At 45.7% G+C, this 20048-nt stretch overlaps 1 protein-coding gene across 3 annotated transcripts in view; it reads right to left on the bottom strand.

Annotated features, from left to right (window-relative positions):
- Positions 1-20048, bottom strand: part of LOC121284134 (tripartite motif-containing protein 2-like) — a 96372-nt gene that overhangs the window by 49394 nt on the left and 26930 nt on the right. For all 3 annotated transcript variants that reach the window (XM_041199304.1, XM_041199307.1, XM_041199306.1), the window contains exon 5: positions 1356-2079. In XM_041199304.1, coding sequence (XP_041055238.1) covers positions 1356-2079 — 724 coding nt within the window. The remainder of the gene's footprint in view (positions 1-1355; positions 2080-20048) is intronic.

Here is a 20048-nt window from a genome sequence, read left to right as displayed (position 1 = left end):
CATCTCACATTTCTCCACATTGAACTTCATCTGCCCCCTATCTGCCCAATCCACCAATGTGTCAATGTCCTTTTGAAGTTCTACACTGTCCTCCTCACAGTTTACAATTCTCCCAAGTTTTGTTTCATCCGCAAACTTTGAAATTGTGCTCTCCACACCACGATCTAGATCACTAATATATATCAGGAAAAGCAAGGGTCCCAACACTGACTCCTGGGGAACTCCACTACAAACATTCCTCTAGCCCAAAAAACATCCATTAACCACTATTCCCTGTTTCCTGTCACTCAGCCAATTCCATATCCATGTTGCTAATGTCCAGTTAATTATTCTTACTCCAGATTGGGCACTGTGCATTTCTTTAGTCATCCAGAATCTTATGATAAGGGGTAAGGTGGCTGATGTGGTGTTTGTGGACTTGCAGAAGGAGTTGGATAAAATGTCACATTATAGAGCTGTCAGCAAAACTGAAGCATTTTAACATCAAAGAGGCAGCAGCAGAGGGAGGGATACAAAAGGGCTGAAGGGATAGAATGCTAAGAGAAGTGATGGGTTGCTGTTTTTTGGGCTGGAGGGAGGTATGTAGTAGAACTCCCCAAGAATTCTGTAGTAGGAATGAAAACAGTAATAACATGGTCTTGGGACAGGGAACAATTTGAAAATTTACGGATGACACAAAACTTGCAAGAGTTGGAAGCAGTGAGGTAGATAGTGACAGACTTCAAGAGGGACAGAGAGAGGCTCGTGAAGCGAGTGGAAACATTGCAGATGAAACTCAACACTGAAAAGTGTCAGGTGATGTATTTTAGTAGGAAGAATGCAGAGGGACAATACAAGTTCAATGATACAATGATCCCTCTCCTGTTACCAAACTACCTCCCAATCTCCCACTACTGGATTTCTCTGTCTCTCTCTTCCAATCTCTGACATTTCCCTCCCTGGAATACAGAGCCCAGGATCAAAGGGTTCCGGTTGCCACTACAGGGAGACAGTGGTGTAGTAGTAACATCACTGGACAAGTAATCTTTCAGCCCAGGTTAATGCTCTGGGGATGTGGGTTCAAATCCCACAGCAGCTGCTGGAATTTAAACTTAATCAATGAAAACAAACCTAGAACATAAAGTGTCTCAGTAACAGCAATGAAATGACTGAATTGTCAGAAAAACCCATCTGGGTCACTAACGCCCTTTAGGGAAGGAAATCTGCTGTCCTTACCTGGTCTGGCCTACACGTGACTCCAGACCCACAGCAACGTGGGTGACTCTGAAATGCCCTCCAGTGCATGTAGGGATGGGCAGTAAACGCTGGCCCAGCCAGTGATGCTCGCTTCCTATGGAAGATTAAAACAAACTCACCGACACGGATAATCAGCTCGTCCTCAATGGGGTTGTCCTTCTTCTTGCCAGTGCTGTACATACTGGCTGGGCGCCTGACTGCTTTCTGTCGAATGTGCCCACTGCTCGGAGACTTCACCCTGCGCTTGACATCGTCGGGGGAGTGTGCGGCATCAGAGGGTTTCGTGGCTCGGACTCTGTAGGGACTGCCTTTGACCGGCTGGTTGTACAGGGTTACAGACAGTGTAAAGTCTCCCTCAGTCTTTAGTGTGTAGAGTAACTCATACGTCCCGTTCCTGTTGTCCAGGACTTCGCCCTCGGTACAGCTGCCGTCCGGAGCTGTGATCTCAGCCTGCAAGATGGCGTTACCAGTTTTCACCAGCTCTCCGTCTTTATCCTTGGTTGTCACAGTAACTGTTGTCTGCTGGCCCACCACAGTGTGACGCAGACCCTCGCCCGTGGCTACAGTCTGTTGGGCAATGGCACTGGTGGTGATCAGGACCCCGAGATTCTGGATTGACTTTCTCACTCCATCTGTCTCCACTCTCAGGTCCAGGTGGTCATTTTCTTGGGGCTGAAGTGGAAAGTGCTGGGCGGCCAGTTCGTTCAGGGTCTCGCTCATCTGCTTCTTCACCAGCAGCACCTCGGTCTCTGTGCCATGGCTCAGAGCTTGTTCTGTGAACTCCGAACTGCTCCGGATTTTCTCCTGACCCTGCAGCAGGTACTCCAACTGAGTGTGAAGGACCTGGGGGAGGCAGGGAGGGGTTAAAGAAAAGGCATTAGCTTTCCAACACAGGTGAGCTGACAGGGGCGGAGCCCAGACAGCTGGGGCGGGGCCCAGGAAGACATGGGAGGGGCCCAGACACACAGGCAGGGGTCCCAGACAGACAGGCAGGGGGAACACAGACACACAGGCAGGGGGAACACAGACAGACAGGGCAGGGCCCAGACAGACGGAGGGAGCACAGACAGACTTGGGGGGGGTGAGAAAGCACAGGCAGGGGGAGCACAGACAGACAGGCAGGGGGCCCAGACAGACAGGCAGGGGGCCCAGACAGACAGGCAGGGGGAACACAGACAGACAGGCAGGGGGAACACAGACAGACAGGCAGGGGGAACACAGACAGACAGGCAGGGCCCAGACAGACAGAGGGAGCACAGGCAGACTGTGGGAGGGAGCACAGACAGATGGAGGCAGGGCCCAGACAGGCAGTGGTGGGGGGGGGACACCCAGACGGAGGGGGCTGGGCTGTTACTTGGTGTGTGAGGTGGTCCCTCTGTCTGTGCTGAGAGAGTTACTGAGGACAGAGAGTTAGAATGAGGGGCAGTGAGGAGGGGGCTTCTGTGTTACTCTGTGTGACACTAGCTGAACTTCTGACATCACATCCTCACTAACGCAGCCTAATCCACCCCCTGAATAATGTCAGCCTTCACCCTGAGACTGAACCAGGCTGCTCACAAGCTTAGTGTCATATATGACCCCCACGTGAGTTGCTGACCACACATGTTCCTCCATAACCAAGATCACCTAATTCCACTTCCAACATCAGACTTTACCCCTGCCTCAGCTCATCTGCTGCTGAAACCCTCATCCATGCTTTTGTTAGCTGCAGGCTGCTCTTTTCCATTGCTTTTCTGGCCTCGGACCTTCCACAATCTAGAGGTCATTCAAAACTCTGCTACCAATATCCTAATTCGTACCAAAGGTACTCATTGACCCACACTGGCTCCCAGTCAAGAAACACCTTGAAATTAAAATTCTCATCCTTGTTTTCAAATCCCTCCATGGTCCCAACCCCTCCCCATCTCTGCAAACACCAGCCCCACAATCCTCCCAGATCTCGAGTCTCCTCTAATCTGGGTGTTGACCCTTCACCCTGTGTAAACGTTCTCTGAAGTAACGGCAGAGACGCACCCAGGGTGTGTCTAACAGAGACTGCCAGAAACCAGGCATCCAGAAACTTCCAAATGTTTATTAGCTCTAAACAGCAACTGAGGACTGTATAAGTGTGTGGTATATGCCGGGTGAATGTGGGACTGAGTACAGTACCACCCATACAGTGAGCTAAGAAGGCACATGACCCAAGACCCAGGGTTAGTGGTGTTGACCAGAGATGAGTAAAGGCCTAGGCATGGGCCCAGGATTGAACAACACCCCCCCCCACCACTACCACCACCACACCACCACCAACCCCCCCAGCCCCCCGCCTCCCCCACCCCCACCCCCCCACCCCTTCCCCAGCAGATGCAGCCAGCCATTTAAATCTCCATTCAGCTCGGTGGGACAGTAATATTCTGCCGACCAGGGGCACTGTAAAATCCTGGCCAAGGAGATAGCTCCTGGTCTGTGCCCTTTACTGTGCATTATGGATACAGTTACCGGTAGGTGGTAAAGACTTGCTGTTAACATACAGGAGGTGACAAAGAACTCTCTAACAGACGTATACTGGAACCAACAATATCACAACATGGTGTCAGCTTGGGTCACAACCTCACAAGAACACTGAAGGACTAAGGAAAAGAAAATCTTCATCGGATTTGGAACTAAACCTCCCAACTGAAGCTACAGACACCGAGAATATTTGCCAAAAGAAGCTCGGAGAAAAGAGCAGCAGATTTACTGCGACAGAGGATTCTACACCATCTCCCTTGGAAGTCCAGCTTCAGCATGTCAAGCCCATGGCCTGTCTGGGTGAGCTAAATCTTCATACCCTTTCTGGGTGAGCTGAATCTTCATACCCTGTCTGGGTGAGCTAAATCTTCATACCCTTTCTGGGTGAGCTAAATCTTCATACCCTTTCTGGGTGAGCTAAATCTTCATACCCTGTATGGGTGAGCTAAATCTTCATACCCTTTCTGGGTGAGCTAAATCTTCATACCCTTTCTGGGTGAGCTAAATCTTCATACCCTGTATGGGTGAGCTAAATCTTCATACCCTGTCTGGGTGAGCTAAATCTTCATACCCTGTCTGGGTGAGCTAAATCTTCATACCCTGTCTGGGTGAGCTAAATCTTCATACCCTGTCTGGGTGCGCTAAATCTTCATACCCTGTATGGGTGAGCTAAATCTTCATACCCTGTATGGGTGAGCTAAATCTTCATACCCTGTCTGGGTGAGCTAAATCTTCATACCCTGTATGGGTGAGCTAAATCTTCATACCCTGACTGGGTGAGCTAAATCTTCATACCCTGTATGGGTGAGCTAAATCTTCATACCCTGTCTGGGTGAGCTAAATCTTCATACCCTGTATGGGTGAGCTAAATCTTCATACCCTTTCTGGGTGCGCTAAATCTTCATACCCTGTATGGGTGAGCTAAATCTTCATACCCTGTATGGGTGAGCTAAATCTTCATACCCTGTATGGGTGAGCTAAATCTTCATACCCTGTCTGGGTGAGCTAAATCTTCATACCCTGTCTGGGTGAGCTAAATCTTCATACCCTGTCTGGGTGAGCTAAATCTTCATACCCTGTATGGGTGAGCTAAATCTTCATACCCTTTCTGGGTGAGCTAAATCTTCATACCCTTTCTGGGTGAGCTAAATCTTCATACCCTGTCTGGGTGAGCTAAATCTTCATACCCTGTCTGGGTGAGCTAAATCTTCATACCCTGTATGGGTGAGCTAAATCTTCATACCCTGTATGGGTGAGCTAAATCTTCATACCCTGTCTGGGTGAGCTAAATCTTCATACCCTGTCTGGGTGAGCTAAATCTTCATACCCTGTCTGGGTGAGCTAAATCTTCATACCCTGTATGGGTGAGCTAAATCTTCATACCCTGTATGGGTGAACTAAATCTTCATACCCTTTCTGGGTGCGCTAAATCTTCATACCCTGTCTGGGTGAGCTAAGTCTTCATACCCTGTATGGGTGAGCTAAATCTTCATACCCTGTATGGGTGAGCTAAATCTTCATACCCTGTATGGGTGAGCTAAATCTTCATACCCTGTATGGGTGAGCTAAATCTTCATACCCTTTCTGGGTGAGCTAAGTCTTCATACCCTGTATGGGTGAGCTAAATCTTCATACCCTGTCTGGGTGAACTAAATCTTCATACCCTGTCTGGGTGAGCTAAATCTTCATACCCTGTCTGGGTGAACTAAATCTTCATACCCTGTCTGGGTGAACTAAATCTTCATACCCTGTCTGGGTAAGCTAAATCTTCATACCCTGTCTGGGTGAACTAAATCTTCATACCCTGTCTGGGTGAGCTAAATCTTCATACCCTGTCTGGGTGAACTAAATCTTCATACCCTGTCTGGGTGAGCTAAATCTTCATACCCTGTCTGGGTGAACTAAATCTTCATACCCTGTCTGGGTGAGCTAAATCTTCATACCCTGTCTGGGTGAACTAAATCTTCATACCCTGTCTGGGTGAGCTAAATCTTCATACCCTGTCTGGGTGAACTAAATCTTCATACCCTGTCTGGGTGAGCTAAATCTTCATACCCTGTCTGGGTGAGCTAAATCTTCATACCCTGTCTGGGTGAGCTAAATCTTCATACCCTGTCTGGGTGAGCTAAATCTTCATACCCTTTCTGGGTGAGCTAAATCTTCATACCCTTTCTGGGTGAGCTAAGTCTTCATACCCTTTCTGGGTGCGCTAAATCTTCATACCCTGTCTGGGTGAGCTAAATCTTCATACCCTGTATGGGTGAGCTAAATCTTCATACCCTTTCTGGGTGCGCTAAATCTTCATACCCTGTCTGGGTGAGCTAAATCTTCATACCCTGTATGGGTGAGCTAAATCTTCATACCCTGTCTGGGTGAGCTAAATCTTCATACCCTGTCTGGGTGAGCTAAATCTTCATACCCTGTCTGGGTGAGCTAAATCTTCATACCCTGTATGGGTGAGCTAAATCTTCATACCCTGTCTGGGTGAGCTAAATCTTCATACCCTTTCTGGGTGAGCTAAATCTTCATACCCTGTCTGGGTGAACTAAATCTTCATACCCTGTCTGGGTGAGCTAAATCTTCATACCCTGTCTGGGTGAACTAAATCTTCATACCCTGTCTGGGTGAGCTAAATCTTCATACCCTGTCTGGGTGAACTAAATCTTCATACCCTGTCTGGGTGAGCTAAATCTTCATACCCTGTCTGGGTGAGCTAAATCTTCATACCCTGTCTGGGTGAGCTAAATCTTCATACCCTGTCTGGGTGAGCTAAGTCTTCATACCCTGTCTGGGTGAGCTAAATCTTCATACCCTGTCTGGGTGAGCTAAATCTTCATACCCTGTCTGGGTGAGCTAAGTCTTCATACCCTGTCTGGGTGAGCTAAGTCTTCATACCCTGTATGGGTGAGCTAAGTCTTCTTCACTTCCAGGCTGCAACCAGTCCTGAGAAGCCCTTTTACTAATTCAGTCAGAAGCTCTGTTTGAACGAAGCCCATCGCTAATCCTGATTCTCCAACCCCAAGCCTCATCATGCCTCAGATTTGGACATAAGGACACAAGTAAGAACATAAGAATAGGAGCAGGAGTAGGCCATTCAGCCCCTCAAGCCTACCCCACCATTCAGTAAGATCATGGCTGATCTGCCCCTGGTCTCAAATCCTCTCATGCCAGATCCTCATAACCCTCAACTCCCCGATATTTCAAAAATCTATCTACCTCCTCTTTAGATACTTTCAGTGATCTAGTTCCACAACTCTCTGAGGTAGAGAATTCCAGACATTCACTATCCTCTGAGAAAAAACATTCCTTCGCATCTCAGTTATAAATCAGTGTCCCCTTATTCTGTAACTATGTCCCCCAGTTCAAGATTCCCCCACTAGTAGAAACATATTCTCAACATCTACCCTGTCAAGCCCCCTCAGAATCTTGTATGTTTCAGTAAGATCACCCCTCATTCTTCTGAACTCTAATGGATAAAGGCCTAACCTGTTTAGCCGTTCTTGATAATTCAACTCCTTCATCCCAGGAATCAGCCTAGTGAATCTCTTTTGAACTGCCTCCAATGCCAGTATATCCTTTCTTAAATACAGGGACCAAACCTGTACACAGTACTCCAGGTGTGGCCTCACCAACACCCTGTAGAGTTGTAACAAGGCTTCCCTATTTTTAAATTCCAACCCCCTTGAAATACAGGCCAAAATACTATTTGCCTTCTTAATTACTTGCTGCACCTGCATGCTAACTTTTTGTGTTTCATGCACAAGAACACCCAGATCCCTCTGTGCTGCACTTTTCTGAAGCCTCTCTCCATTTAAATAATAGTCTGCCTTTTGATTCTTCCTATCAAAGTGCATGACCTCACACTTTCCTACATTAAACTCCATCTGCCAAGTTTTTACCCACTCACTCAACCTATCTAAATCCCCTTGCAGGTTCCTTATGCCCTCATCACAACATGCCCTCCCACCTATTTTTGTATCCTCCAAGTCATTAATATAGATAGTAAATAATTGAGGCCCTAGGACTGATCCTTGTGGCACTCCACTAGTTACATCTTTCCAACTTGAAAAAGACCTTTTAATCTCGACTCTCTTTCTTAAGTGTTAACCAATGCTCGATCCATGCTAATACATTACCCCCAATACTGTGAGCTCTTTTCTTGTGCAATAACCTTTTATGTGGCACCTTAACGAATGCCTTCTGGAAATCCAAATACACTACATCTACCAGTTCCCCTTTATCAACTCTGCTTGTTATATCCTTAAAGAACTGTAACAAAGTTGTCAATCCTGATTTCCCTTTCACAAAACCATGTTGACTCTGTTTGATTGTGTTAAACGTTTCTAAATGTCCTGCTAGTTCTTCCTTAATAATGGACTCCAGCATTTTCCCAATGACAGATGTTAGGCTGACTGGCCTATAGTTTCCTGCTTTTTGTCTCCCTCCCTTCTTGAACAGGGGTGTCACATTAGCAGTTTTCCAATCCACTGGGACCCTCCTGGAATCCAGTGAGGTCTGGAATATTTTGACCAATGCCTCCACTATCTCTGCAGCCACTTCCTTTAAAACCCTTGGATGCAGGTCATCAGGTCCTGGTGACTTGTCTGCCTTTAGTCTCATTGGCTTGTCAAATACTTTGTCCCTCATGATAGAGACTGTTACAAGATCTTTCCTCCTATTCGCTCCCTGCTTATCTGATATCTTTGGAATGTTTATAGTGTCCTCCACTGTGAAGACTGATGCAAAATTATTTATTTTAAATTATCTGCCATTTCCCTGTTCCCCATTATCAATTCTCCAGTCACATCCTCCAAGGGTCCCACTCTCACTTTAGCTATTCTCGCTCTCTTTTCATTTACCCGTAGAAGCTCTTGCTGTTTGTTTTTATATTTCTTGCCAATTTACTTCCATAATCAATATTCTCCCTCTTTACTAACTTTAATCCGCTGCTGGTTCCTAAAAAATACCCAATCCTCTGGCCTACCACTAGGTTTCGCTACTTTCTATGCCTTAGTTTCTGATTGGGTACTTTCCTTGACCACTTTCGTTAACCACGGGTGGTTCATCCTTCTCATCGAGTCCTTCTTTTTGATCAGGATAAATTTTTGCTGAGTGTAATGAAATATCTGCTTAAATATCTGCCACTGCTCATCCACTGACCTTCCCCTTAGTCTATTTTCCCAGCCTGCTTTAGACAACTCTTCCTTCATACCTCTGTAATTTCCCCTTATTTAAGTTGAAGACACTGGTTTGAGACCCGAATTGCTCAGCCTCAAACTGAATTTGAAATTCTACCATGTTGTGATCACTACCCCCTTGGGGATCCTTAACTACAAGATCTCTTATTAATCCCACCTCATTACACATTACTAGATCTAAAATAGCCTGTTCCTGGGTAGGTTGTGCAATGTATTGCTCTAAGAAACAATCCCTGATGCACTCTACAAATTTGCCTTCCATGTTATCCCTGCCAACCTGATTTGTCCAGTCAATATGCAGATTAAAATCACCCCTGACAATTGTCTTCTTACTCGCCTTCATTGTTCCCTGATTTATACTTTGTCCATCAATGAGGGGCCTATAGATGACTCACACCCATGACTTCTTCCCTTTGCTATTCCTTATTTCCACCCAAACTGATTCCACATCACGATCTATTGCACCTATATCGCTACTCACCACTGCACTGCACTGATACCTTCCTTTATTAACAAAGCTACCCCACCTCCTTTTCCTTTTTGCCTATCTTTCTGGAACATCGAATCCCCTTGAATATTGAGTTCCCCAGTCTTGGTCACCCTGCAACCATGTCTCTATAATAGCTATCAAGTCCTATTCATTTATTTATAATTGTGCCATCAACTCATCTATCTTGTTACAAATGCTGCGTGCATTCAGATAAAGAGCCTTAAGCTTTGACTTTTTACCATTATTACACATTCTGCTTCTACTTTCCGCTGCACTCTACTGCTAATATTTTCTGCACCTTCCTAAACTAACTACTGATGGAGTTAGTTCCTTGCCTGTACCCTTTACTGCATACACACTGACATGAAAAGCTAATTACAGCCAGAAATTACTTACAGGCACATTGAACATTTTAAGGGAGACGAGAGTGTTGTTAAAGAAATACAAGCGAGGGCATTGAGCAAAAGATGGCAGATAATGTAAAGTGACGACTTTCTGGAAAAATCTTATGTGGATTATACTGACAGACCTGTCCTTAGAGAAACACAGAATCACAGCATTTTAACAGCACAGAAGGAGGCCACTCAGCCCATCTTGTCTGCAACAGCTCTCCAAATGAGCATTATGACCTAGTGCCATTGCCCTGCCTTTTCCCTGTACCCCTGCAACTTGTTTCTAATCAAATAATCATCTAATGCCCTCTTGAATGCCGCGACTGAACCTGCCTCCACCACACTTCCAGGCCGTGCATTCCAGACCCGAACCACTCGCTGTGTGAAAAAGTTTTTTCTCACATCACATTTGCTTCTTTTGCAAATCACTTTAAACCTGTGCCCTCTCGCTCTTGATCCTTTTACAAGCAGGAACAGCTTCTCCCTATTTACTCTATCCAGCCCCCTTATAATTTTGAACATCTCTATCAAATCTCCTCTCAGCTTCTTCTCTCCAAGGAGAACAGTCTCAACCTCTCCAATCTATCCTCATAGCTGAAGTTTCTCATCCCTGGAACCATTCTTGTAAACCTCTTCTGCACTCTCTCCAATGTGTTCACATCCTTCCTATGGTGTGGTGCCCAGAACCATACACAATATTCCAGCTGAGGTCTAATGAGTGTCTTATATAAATTCAGCATAACCTCCCTGCTCTTGTACTCTGTGCCCCTGTCAATAAAGCCCAGGGTACTGTATACTTTATTAACTGCTCTCTCCACCTCTCCTGCCACCTTCAATGATCTATGCACATATACACCCAGGTCATTCTGCTCCTGCACCCCCTTCAAAATTTCACCCCTTATTTTATATTGTCTGTCCATCTTCTTCCTACCAAAATGCATCACCTCACATTTCTCCGCACTGAACTTCATCTGTCACCTATCTGCTCACTCCACCAACTTGTCTATGTCCTCTTGAAGTTCCACACCGTCCTCCTCACAGTTCACAACACTCCCAAGCTTCATGTCATTTAAATAGACCCCTGCACACCAAGATCTAGATAATTAATGCATATGTGGGGAGTTGGTGGTATAGTCATTGGCCTGGCAATTCAGAAACCCAGGGTACTGCTCTGGAGACCCGGGTATGAATCCCGCCATGGGAGATGGTAAAATCTGAATTCAATGAAAATCTGGAATTAAAACTCTGATGGTGACCATGAAACCATTGTCGATTTTGTAAAAACACATCTGGGTCACTAATGTCCTTTAGGGAAGGAAATCTGCTGTCCTTACCTGGTCTGGCCTACATGTGACTCCAGACCCACAGCAATGTGGTTGACTCTTAAACATGCCCTCTGAACAAGGGCAATAAATGCTGGACTAGCCAGCGATGCCCACATCCAATGAACGAATATAAAAAGCAGTGCAAGGGTCCCAATACTGACCCCTGGGGAACTCCAGTACAAACCTTCCACCAACCCCCCAAAAAAACCATTACTCTCTGCTTCCTATTTTTCAGCCAATTTTGTATCCATGTTGCTACTGTCCCTTTTATTCCATGAGCAATAACTTTTCTCACAAGTCTGTTGTGTGGCTCTGTGTAAAATGTCTTTTCAAAGTCCATGTACACCACATCAACAGCATTACCCTCATCGACCTTTTCTGTTACCTCTTCAAAAAACTCCAGCAGGTTAGTGAAACACGATTTCCCCTTTACAAATCCATTCCGGCTCTTCCTTATCAACCCATATTTTTCTACATGATTATTAATTCTATCCCAAATAATTGTTTCTAGAATCTTGCCCACCATTGAAGTTAAACTGACTGGTCTGTAATTGCTGGGCTTATCCTTACAACCTTTTTTGAACAAGGGCAAAATGTTTGCCATTCTCCAGTCCTCTGGCACCTCCCCTGAGTCTGGGAACGACTGAAAGATTATGACCAGAGCCCCTGCAATTTCTACTCTCGCTTCCTCCAATATCTTTGGATGCATCTCATCTGGTCCCGGTGCCTTGTCAACCTTAAGTACCTACCGACGGTCTTTTCAACACTTCCCTCTGTGTCAGTTTTGAACCCTTCTAGTGACAGGGTTTCCTTGTCTGTCACTATGGCCTGAGTAGCATCCACCTCCTTGGTAAAGACGGAAGTGAAGTATTCATTTAATACCTCAGTCCATGTGTAAATTCTCTTTTAGGTCCCTGATCAGCCCTATTCCCCATTTTACTATTTATATGCCTATAGGAGACTTTGGGATTCCCCTTTATGCTGGCTACCAGTCTTTTCTCATAATCCCTCTTCACTTCTCAAAAATGCTTTTTCATCTCCCCTTTGAACCTTATAAAGAAGGCAAAGTCACATGGGAAACAGGGTAATTTGATAAGGTGGATTCAAATTGGCTTAGTTGTAGGAAGCAGTGGGTGATGACAGAAGGATGCTTTAGTGACTGGAAGCCAGTGTCCACTGGCGTACCACAGGGATCTGTGCTGGGTCCCCTATTATTTGTCATTTATATAAATGACATAGCTGACTATGTGGGGGGCAGGATTAGTAAGATTGCGGATGACACAAAGATTGGCCGGGTGGTTAACAATGAGGTTGAGTGTCTTGGGCTACAGGAAGATATAGATGGGATGGTCAAATGGGCAGATAAGTGGCAGATGGAATTTAACCGTGTGAGGTGATACACTTTGGAAGGAGCAATTTGACAAGGAAGTATTCAATGAACGGCATGACACTAGGAAGTTCTGAGGAACAAAGGGACCTTGGCGTGTGTGTCCATAGATCTCTGAAGGCGGAGGGGCATGTTAGTGGTGTGGTGAAAAAGGCATATGGGACACTTGCCTTTATCAATCGAGGCATAGATTACAAAAGTAGGGAGGTCATGTTGGAGTTGTATAGAACCTTGGTGAGGCCACAGCTGGAGTACTGTGTGCAGTTCTGGTCGCCACATTATAGGAAGGATGTGGTTGCACTGGAGTGGGTGCAGAGGAGATTCACCAGGATGTTGCCTGGGATGAAACATTTAAGTTATGAAGAGAGGTTGGATAGACATGGGTTGTTTTTGTTGGAGCAGAGAAGACTGAGGGGCAACCTGATCGAGGTGTACAAGATTATGAGGGACATGGACAGGGTTAATAGGGAGCAGCTGTTCCCCTTAGTTGAAGGGTCAGTCATGAGAGGACATAAGTTCAAGGTGAGGGGCAGGAGGTTTAGGGGGGATGTGAGGAAAAACTTTTTTACCCAGAGGGTGGTGATGGTCTGGAATGCGCTGCCTGGGAGGGTGGTGGAGGCGGGTTGCCTCACATCCTTTAAGAAGTACCTGGATGAGCACTTGGCACATCATAACATTCAAGGCTATGGGCCAAGTGCTGGTAAATGGGATTAGGTAGGTAGGTCAGGTGTTTCTCACATGTTGGTGCAGACTCGATGGGCCGAAGGGCCTCTTCTGCACTCTGTGATTCTGTATTCCTCTTGGTTCTCAATTGTATTTTCTACCTGACACTGTCATAAACACACTTTTGCTTCTTTATCTTAATTTCAATCTCCTTTTTCACCAAGGGAGTTCTGGATTCATTTGTCCTACCTTTCCCTCTCAATATACCTTGACTATGCCCAAACCAATTCTTTTTGGAGGTAGCCCAATGTTCAACTACAGTTTTTCCTGCCAATCATTCATTCCAACCTGTCTGGCCCAGCTCTGTTCTTGCCCCATTGAAGTTGGATCTTGTCCAGTTAATTATTTTTACTCTGGATTACTTATTGTCCTTTTCTATCATCATCCAAAAACATGCAATACAATGATCACTGTTCCCTAAATGTTCCCCCACTGACACTTGATCTATTTGGCCCACCTCATTACCAAGAACCAGGTCCAACAGTGCATCTTTTCTTGTTGGATTGGACACATACTGCTGTAGAAAATTCTCCGGAACACAATCTAGGAACTTCTGCCCCTCTCCAGCCTTTACACTCCCACTGTCCCAGTCTACATTTGGGTAATTAAAGTCCCCCATTATAACTACTCTATAATGCTGCATCTCTCTGTAATTTCCCTGCAGATTTATTCTTCTGCGTCCTTCTCACTATTTGGTGGTCTATAGTCTACACCGAGCATTGTAATTCCCCCTTTTTGTTCCTTAGCTCAAGCCAAATAGATTCTGCCCTTGAACCCTCTGGAACATCCTCTTTCTCTAGCACTGCAATGCTCCCCTTAACCAATACCACCACCCCTCTTCCTTTCCTGTCTCTTCTGAACACCTTGTACCCGGGAATATTTAACACCCAGTCCTGCCCTTCCATGAGCCAGTTCTCTGTTATCCCCACAACATCATATTTCCACATGGCAATCTGCACCTGTAACTCCCTAATCTTATTCACTATACACCGTGCATTCACATACATGCACAGTAACCCTGATTTAGATTCTGTTACTTTCTCCCTTGCCACGTCTTTACCTATTAACTTACTATTCTCTATACTGGTGCTATCTGTCCCTCCCAGTATTTTGTGTGCCCTGATATTCCTCTCTAATATTCTCTCTTGGTACCAACACCCCTGCCAAGCTAGTTTAACATGGAACATGGAATGTCGCACCTGAAAAGGTATCATGGCCTTCTTCAAGCAGAGACACTTGAAAGGGAGATAGGAAAGATGCAAAAGACTGAACTTTAATCTCCTGTGGTTGCAGAGACAAAAAGACTGATTACCAGGTCTCCGCAGTCATCTAAAATCCATCTCCTGTTGATTCATATCTCAGAATGTGTAAAATGGGCAGAGATCAAAGAAATAAAGGCTCTGGGCACAAGGCATGGTTTGTTTTCCTTTTATTCTTTTTTAAAATTTATTCATGGGATGTGAGCTTTGCTGGCTGGGCCAGCATTTATTGCCCATCCCTAGTTACCCTTGAGAAAGTGGTGGTGAGCTGCCTTCGTCAACAGCTGCAGGTATACGCAGGGAAAAAGGGTTAAAAAATTAGTTGCAGAGCAGTGCTGGTATGCTAGTGTGCTGTGACAGTAAGAAGACCAACTAGTCAGCCCTGCAGTTGCAGGAAAAGTCTCGCTCTCTCTCTCTCTCTCTCTGTTGCTAGAGGCAAAGCTCAGCGGAAATAGGACAGCTTCTTCAGCCAACCTGCAGAACCAAGTGTCTCCAAACCAACTGCCAAAGTCAGCTCAACTGGAATCACCCAACTTAACGGCTGCAACGTTTCACCATCTACACCTCACGGACAAGCCAAAGACTGATTTGTATATTTTCAACCTTTTATTTGGCTTCTTAACTTCTCGTTTCTGATCTGTATGTATGTGGATTGTGCTTTTATTATTTTTCTTGGGTTCTTAATAACGAATATATTTACTCTTTCTTTGACTCAAGGAAGCCTGGTTAAATTGGCTCCATCTAATTAAAACTATGTATTTGGGCCGGGAATAGGTGTCCATGGAGGAAGGGATCGCTTTTAAACTTTGTGCGACCAACCGAGGGGGTTGAATAAAGAAGGGGAGCCAGCTCATTCCTCCTCACCCAGAAGCACAGCAAATTTGGGGTCCCGTTTGGGGAGATAACAAATTGTGGGACATCGTCTGGGGACCAGTTGTAACGATGTATATAGCTGCAGGTAATTAATAAAGTCTTTGCTGTTAACATACAGTAAAATATGAAAACTAACTTAACAGACACACTCTGTAACCAACACCATCTCAACAATGGACACAAGGTTCCTGCCAGAGATATCTCACTCTGAGTTCTCCCAACACATGATCTGACATCATTGATGATGTATAATAGTTATTAGCATAACAACTATTAACCCTTAATATGACAGCGTTCACCTCCCTTCACCATCATTCTTTCTACTTTCTTCATCTCTTGGCTCAGTGCAGTTAAAAAGACAGTTGTTGGTGTTGTTGTTGTCTTGTTCATCATCAGACATGTGACCGAACACCATTACAACCAAGCCTGTGGCTCCCCCTGCAGGGCTCTGTGGGTAATACCTATCCCTGCCCCACCTTCAACTGCACCCCCACAATAACCCCTGACTGAGAGCTCCGACTGCAAGGGCTAGAGAGAGAAGGATGGAGGGAGAGTGGGGGGATTGGCGAGGGACAGAGAGAGGGAGGGAGAGAGACAAGGCAGAGGAAAAAAGAGAGGGCATAGCAGAGAGTGATAGGGAAAGAGAGGGGGAAGGGAGAGAGAGAGGTTGGAAGGTTTTGTTCAGGGGAGGTCATGTCTGACCAATCTGATTGAATTTTTTGAAGAGGTGACCAGGTGTGTAGATGAGGGCAATGCATTTGACGTGGTCTACTTGGACTTCAGCAAGGCTTTTGATAAGGTCCCACATGGGAGACTGATAACGAAGGTAAGAGCCCATGGGATCCAAGGCAATTTGGCAAATTGGATCCAGAATTGGCTGAGTGGCAGGAAGCAGAGGGTGATGGTCGAGGGATTTAGACTTGCATGTAGGAGGGTTGATCAGTAAGTTTGTGGATGACACAAAAATTGGTGGAGTGGTAAATAGTGAGGAGGATAGCCTTAGATTACAGGAGGATATAGACGGGCTGGTCAGATGGGCTGATCAGGTGCAAACGAAATTTAATCCGGATAAGTGTGAGGTGATGCACTTGGGCAGGACAAACAAGGCACGGGAATACACGATGAATGTTAGGACCCTGGGAAGTACCGAGGATCAAAGGGACCTTGGTGTGCATGTCCATCGGTCCCTTAAGGTAGTGGGACAGGTAGATTAGGTGGTTAAGAAGGCATATGAGATAATTGCCTTTATTAGTCGAGGCATAGAATATAAGAGCAGGGAGGTTATGCTGGAACTGTATAAAACGCTGGTTAGGCCACAGCTAGAGTATTGCATGCAGCTCTGGAATCTGCATTATAGGAAGGATGTGATTGCACTAGAGAGAGAGCAGAGGAGATTTACCAGGATGTTGCCTGGGCTGGAGAGTTTTAGTTATGAGGAGAGATTGGATAGACTGGGGTTATTTTCCATGGAGCAGAGGAGATTGAGGGGGGACATGATTGATGTGTATAAAATTATGAGGGGCATAGATAGGGTAGACAGGAAGGAACTTTTCCCCTTGGTGGAGGGATCAATAACCAGGGGACATAGATTTAAGGTAAGGGGCAGGAGGTTTAGAGGGGGTGTGAGGAAGAATTTTTTCACCCAGAGGGTGGTGGGAATCTAGAACTCAATGCCTGAAAGGGTGGTGGATGCAGAAACCCTCATAACATTTAAGGAGTATTTGGATGTGCTCTTGCGCTGCCATGGCAACAAGGCTATGGGCCTAGTGCTGGAAAATGGGATTAGAATAGTTAGGTACTTGTTTGACTGATGCAGACTCGATGGGCCGAAGGGCCTTTTTCTGTGCTGTAGACGTCTATGACTCTATGACTCTAAAGTCATGTTGTCTTGGTCTGATCATACTTTCATTTTCTAATTGCATTATTAAAACTTCCTTAAGAAGAGATTCCAGCACTTTCTTGGTGGCCAAAGGATCGAGAACCAGAGGAACACTGATTCAAAGTGATTTTTTTAATTCTTGCATGGAATGTGGGGGTCACTGACAAGGTCAGCATTTGTTACCCATCCCTAATTACCATTGAACTGAGGGTCTCACTTGGCCATTTCAGAGAGCATTTAAGAGTCAACCCCATTGCTGTGGGTCTGGAGTCACATGTAGGTCAGACCAGGTGAGGTCAGTAGATTTCCTTCCCCAAAGGACACTAGTGACCCAGATGGGTTTTTACAACAATCAACAATGGTTTCATGGTCACCGTTACTGAGACTAGCTTTCAATTCCAGATTTATTAATTGAATTTAAATTCCACCAGCTGCTGTGGTGGGATTTGAACCCTTGTCCCCAGAGCTTTAAGGTAAAAGCAAAAGCTCTAAGTAAGAGTCACACAGACTCGAAACGTTAACTCTGTTTCTCTCTCCAAAGAACGCTGTCAGGCCAGCTGAGTTTTTTGAGCATTTTCTGTTTTTATTCCCCCAGAGCGTTAGCCTGGGTCTGTCAGTTACTCAGCAAAAGAAGCGATAGCAACAGGAGGAACACCCCTTTTTATGCAGTGAGTAGCTGGGACGTGGAACGTGCTGCCTGAGAGTGCGGTGGAGACAGATTCAATCATGGCTTTGAAATGTGAATTGGACAATTATCTCAACAAAAAATATGTAGGGCTAAGGGGGAAAGGCTGGAAGAGTAGCACAAGGTGAATTAACCTTGGACTGAGCTGATGGGCTGAATGGCCTCCTTCTGTGTTGTAACAATTCATTGATTCTATACCATGATTTTCCCAACAACTGATGTCAGACTAACTGGCCTGTAGTTCTCTGCTTCCTCTCTTCCTTCTTCCCTGAATAGCGGTATTACACTTGCTAACTTCCAATCCACTGGGACCAATTTAGAATGTATGAATTTTGGAAAATCATAGCCAGCACATCCACTATCTCTGCAGCTGTCTCTTTTAGAACCCTAGGGTGTAGACCATCAGGTCCCAAGGATTTGTCAGATTTTAGTCCCTTAAGCCTCTCCAATACTTTTTCTCTGCTGATGTTAATTTCCTCACTCTTACCATCCCCTAGGTTACTGTCAATTTCTGGTATGCAACTTGTGTCTACTACTGTGAAGGCAGGCACACAATATTTGAACAATATCTCTGCCATTTCCCTCATTCTCCATTGTAACTTCTCCTGTTTCTGCCTCTAAGGGACCAACTATTTACTTTAGCTACTCTCTTCCTTTCCATATACCTGAACAAAGCTCTCAATCTGTTTTTATATTTCATATTCTATCCTTTCCCTTTTTTATCAACTTTTTGTGGCCCTTTGCTGGTTTCTAAAATATACCCAATCCTCAGATTTGCAACTCCTTCTTGCAAAGTTGCGAGGCTCCTCTTCTGTTAACTTGATACTATCCTTAACTTCCTGAGTGAGATACAGATGGGTCTTTCTCATTGAGTGTTCGTTCTTCAGTGGATTGTATTTTTGTTGAACATTTTGAATTTCTTTAAATGTTTCCCACTGTTCATTTTAGTTTATTTACCCAATTAACCTTCGCCAGCTCTCCCCTCAGTCCTATGTAATTGGCTTTAAGTTTAAGACGCTGGTTTGTGATTGAAATATGTCACTTTCAAATTTTACATGGAATTGAATGATATTATGATCACTATTTCCCAGTGGAACTTTCATTATGACATTACTAATTAACCCAGCTTCATTACACAATACTAGATCGAAGATGGATTTATCCCTAGTTGATTCCACAATGTATTGGTCTAAGACATTGTCACAAAAGCATTCCACAAACTCATCTTCTAGACCATTCTTGCCAATTTGATTGGTCCAGTCTATATGTAGATTAAAGTCCCCTACAATTATTGCATTTTCTTCCTTACAAGCTGCAATAATTTCTTGTTTAATGCTCTGTCCAACAGTATAATTACTGTGCAGGGGCCTATAACCTCCTCACACCAGTGTTTTCTGAGTTTTATTCCTAATCTCCACCCACATTGATTCTACTTCATGATCTGCAGAGGCCCGATCCTTTCTCACTAATGTCCCTGTGTCACCTTTTACTATCAGGGCCACCCCTCCTCCTTTGTCATTGTGTCTGTCTTTCAGAAATATTGTGTACCCTGGAATATTTATTTTCCAACCACGATCTCCTTGTAACCATTGGCTGAATAATACAGGAGGGGAGGGACCAACAGCTCGACCCCCCCAAACACAAAGTCAGAGTGGAGCCAACATTCTGCACCCCACCCACTCCACCCCACCCCACCCACCCCACCCCACCCACTCCACCCACTCCACCCCACCCACTCCACTCCACCCACTCCACTCCACCCACTCCACCCCATCCACCCTGCCCCACCCCACCCACTCCACCCCATCCGCCCTGCCCCACCACACCCACTCCACCCCACCCCACCCCACCCACCCCACCCCACCCACTCCACCCCATCCGCCCTGCCCCACCCCACCCACCCCACCCACTCCACCCACTCCACCCCATCCACCCTGCCCCACCCCACCCACTCCACCCCACCCACTCCACCCCATCCGCCCTGCCCCACCACACCCACTCCACCCCATCCGCCCTGCCCCACCCCACCCACTCCACCCCACCCACTCCACCCCACCCACCCCACTCCACCCCATCCGCCCTGCCCCACCCACCCCACCCCACCCACTCCA

Source organism: Carcharodon carcharias, chromosome 11, assembly GCF_017639515.1.
Source record: "Carcharodon carcharias isolate sCarCar2 chromosome 11, sCarCar2.pri, whole genome shotgun sequence".
NCBI lineage: Eukaryota > Metazoa > Chordata > Chondrichthyes > Lamniformes > Lamnidae > Carcharodon > Carcharodon carcharias.
This window is presented reverse-complemented; position numbering and strand designations above follow the sequence as displayed.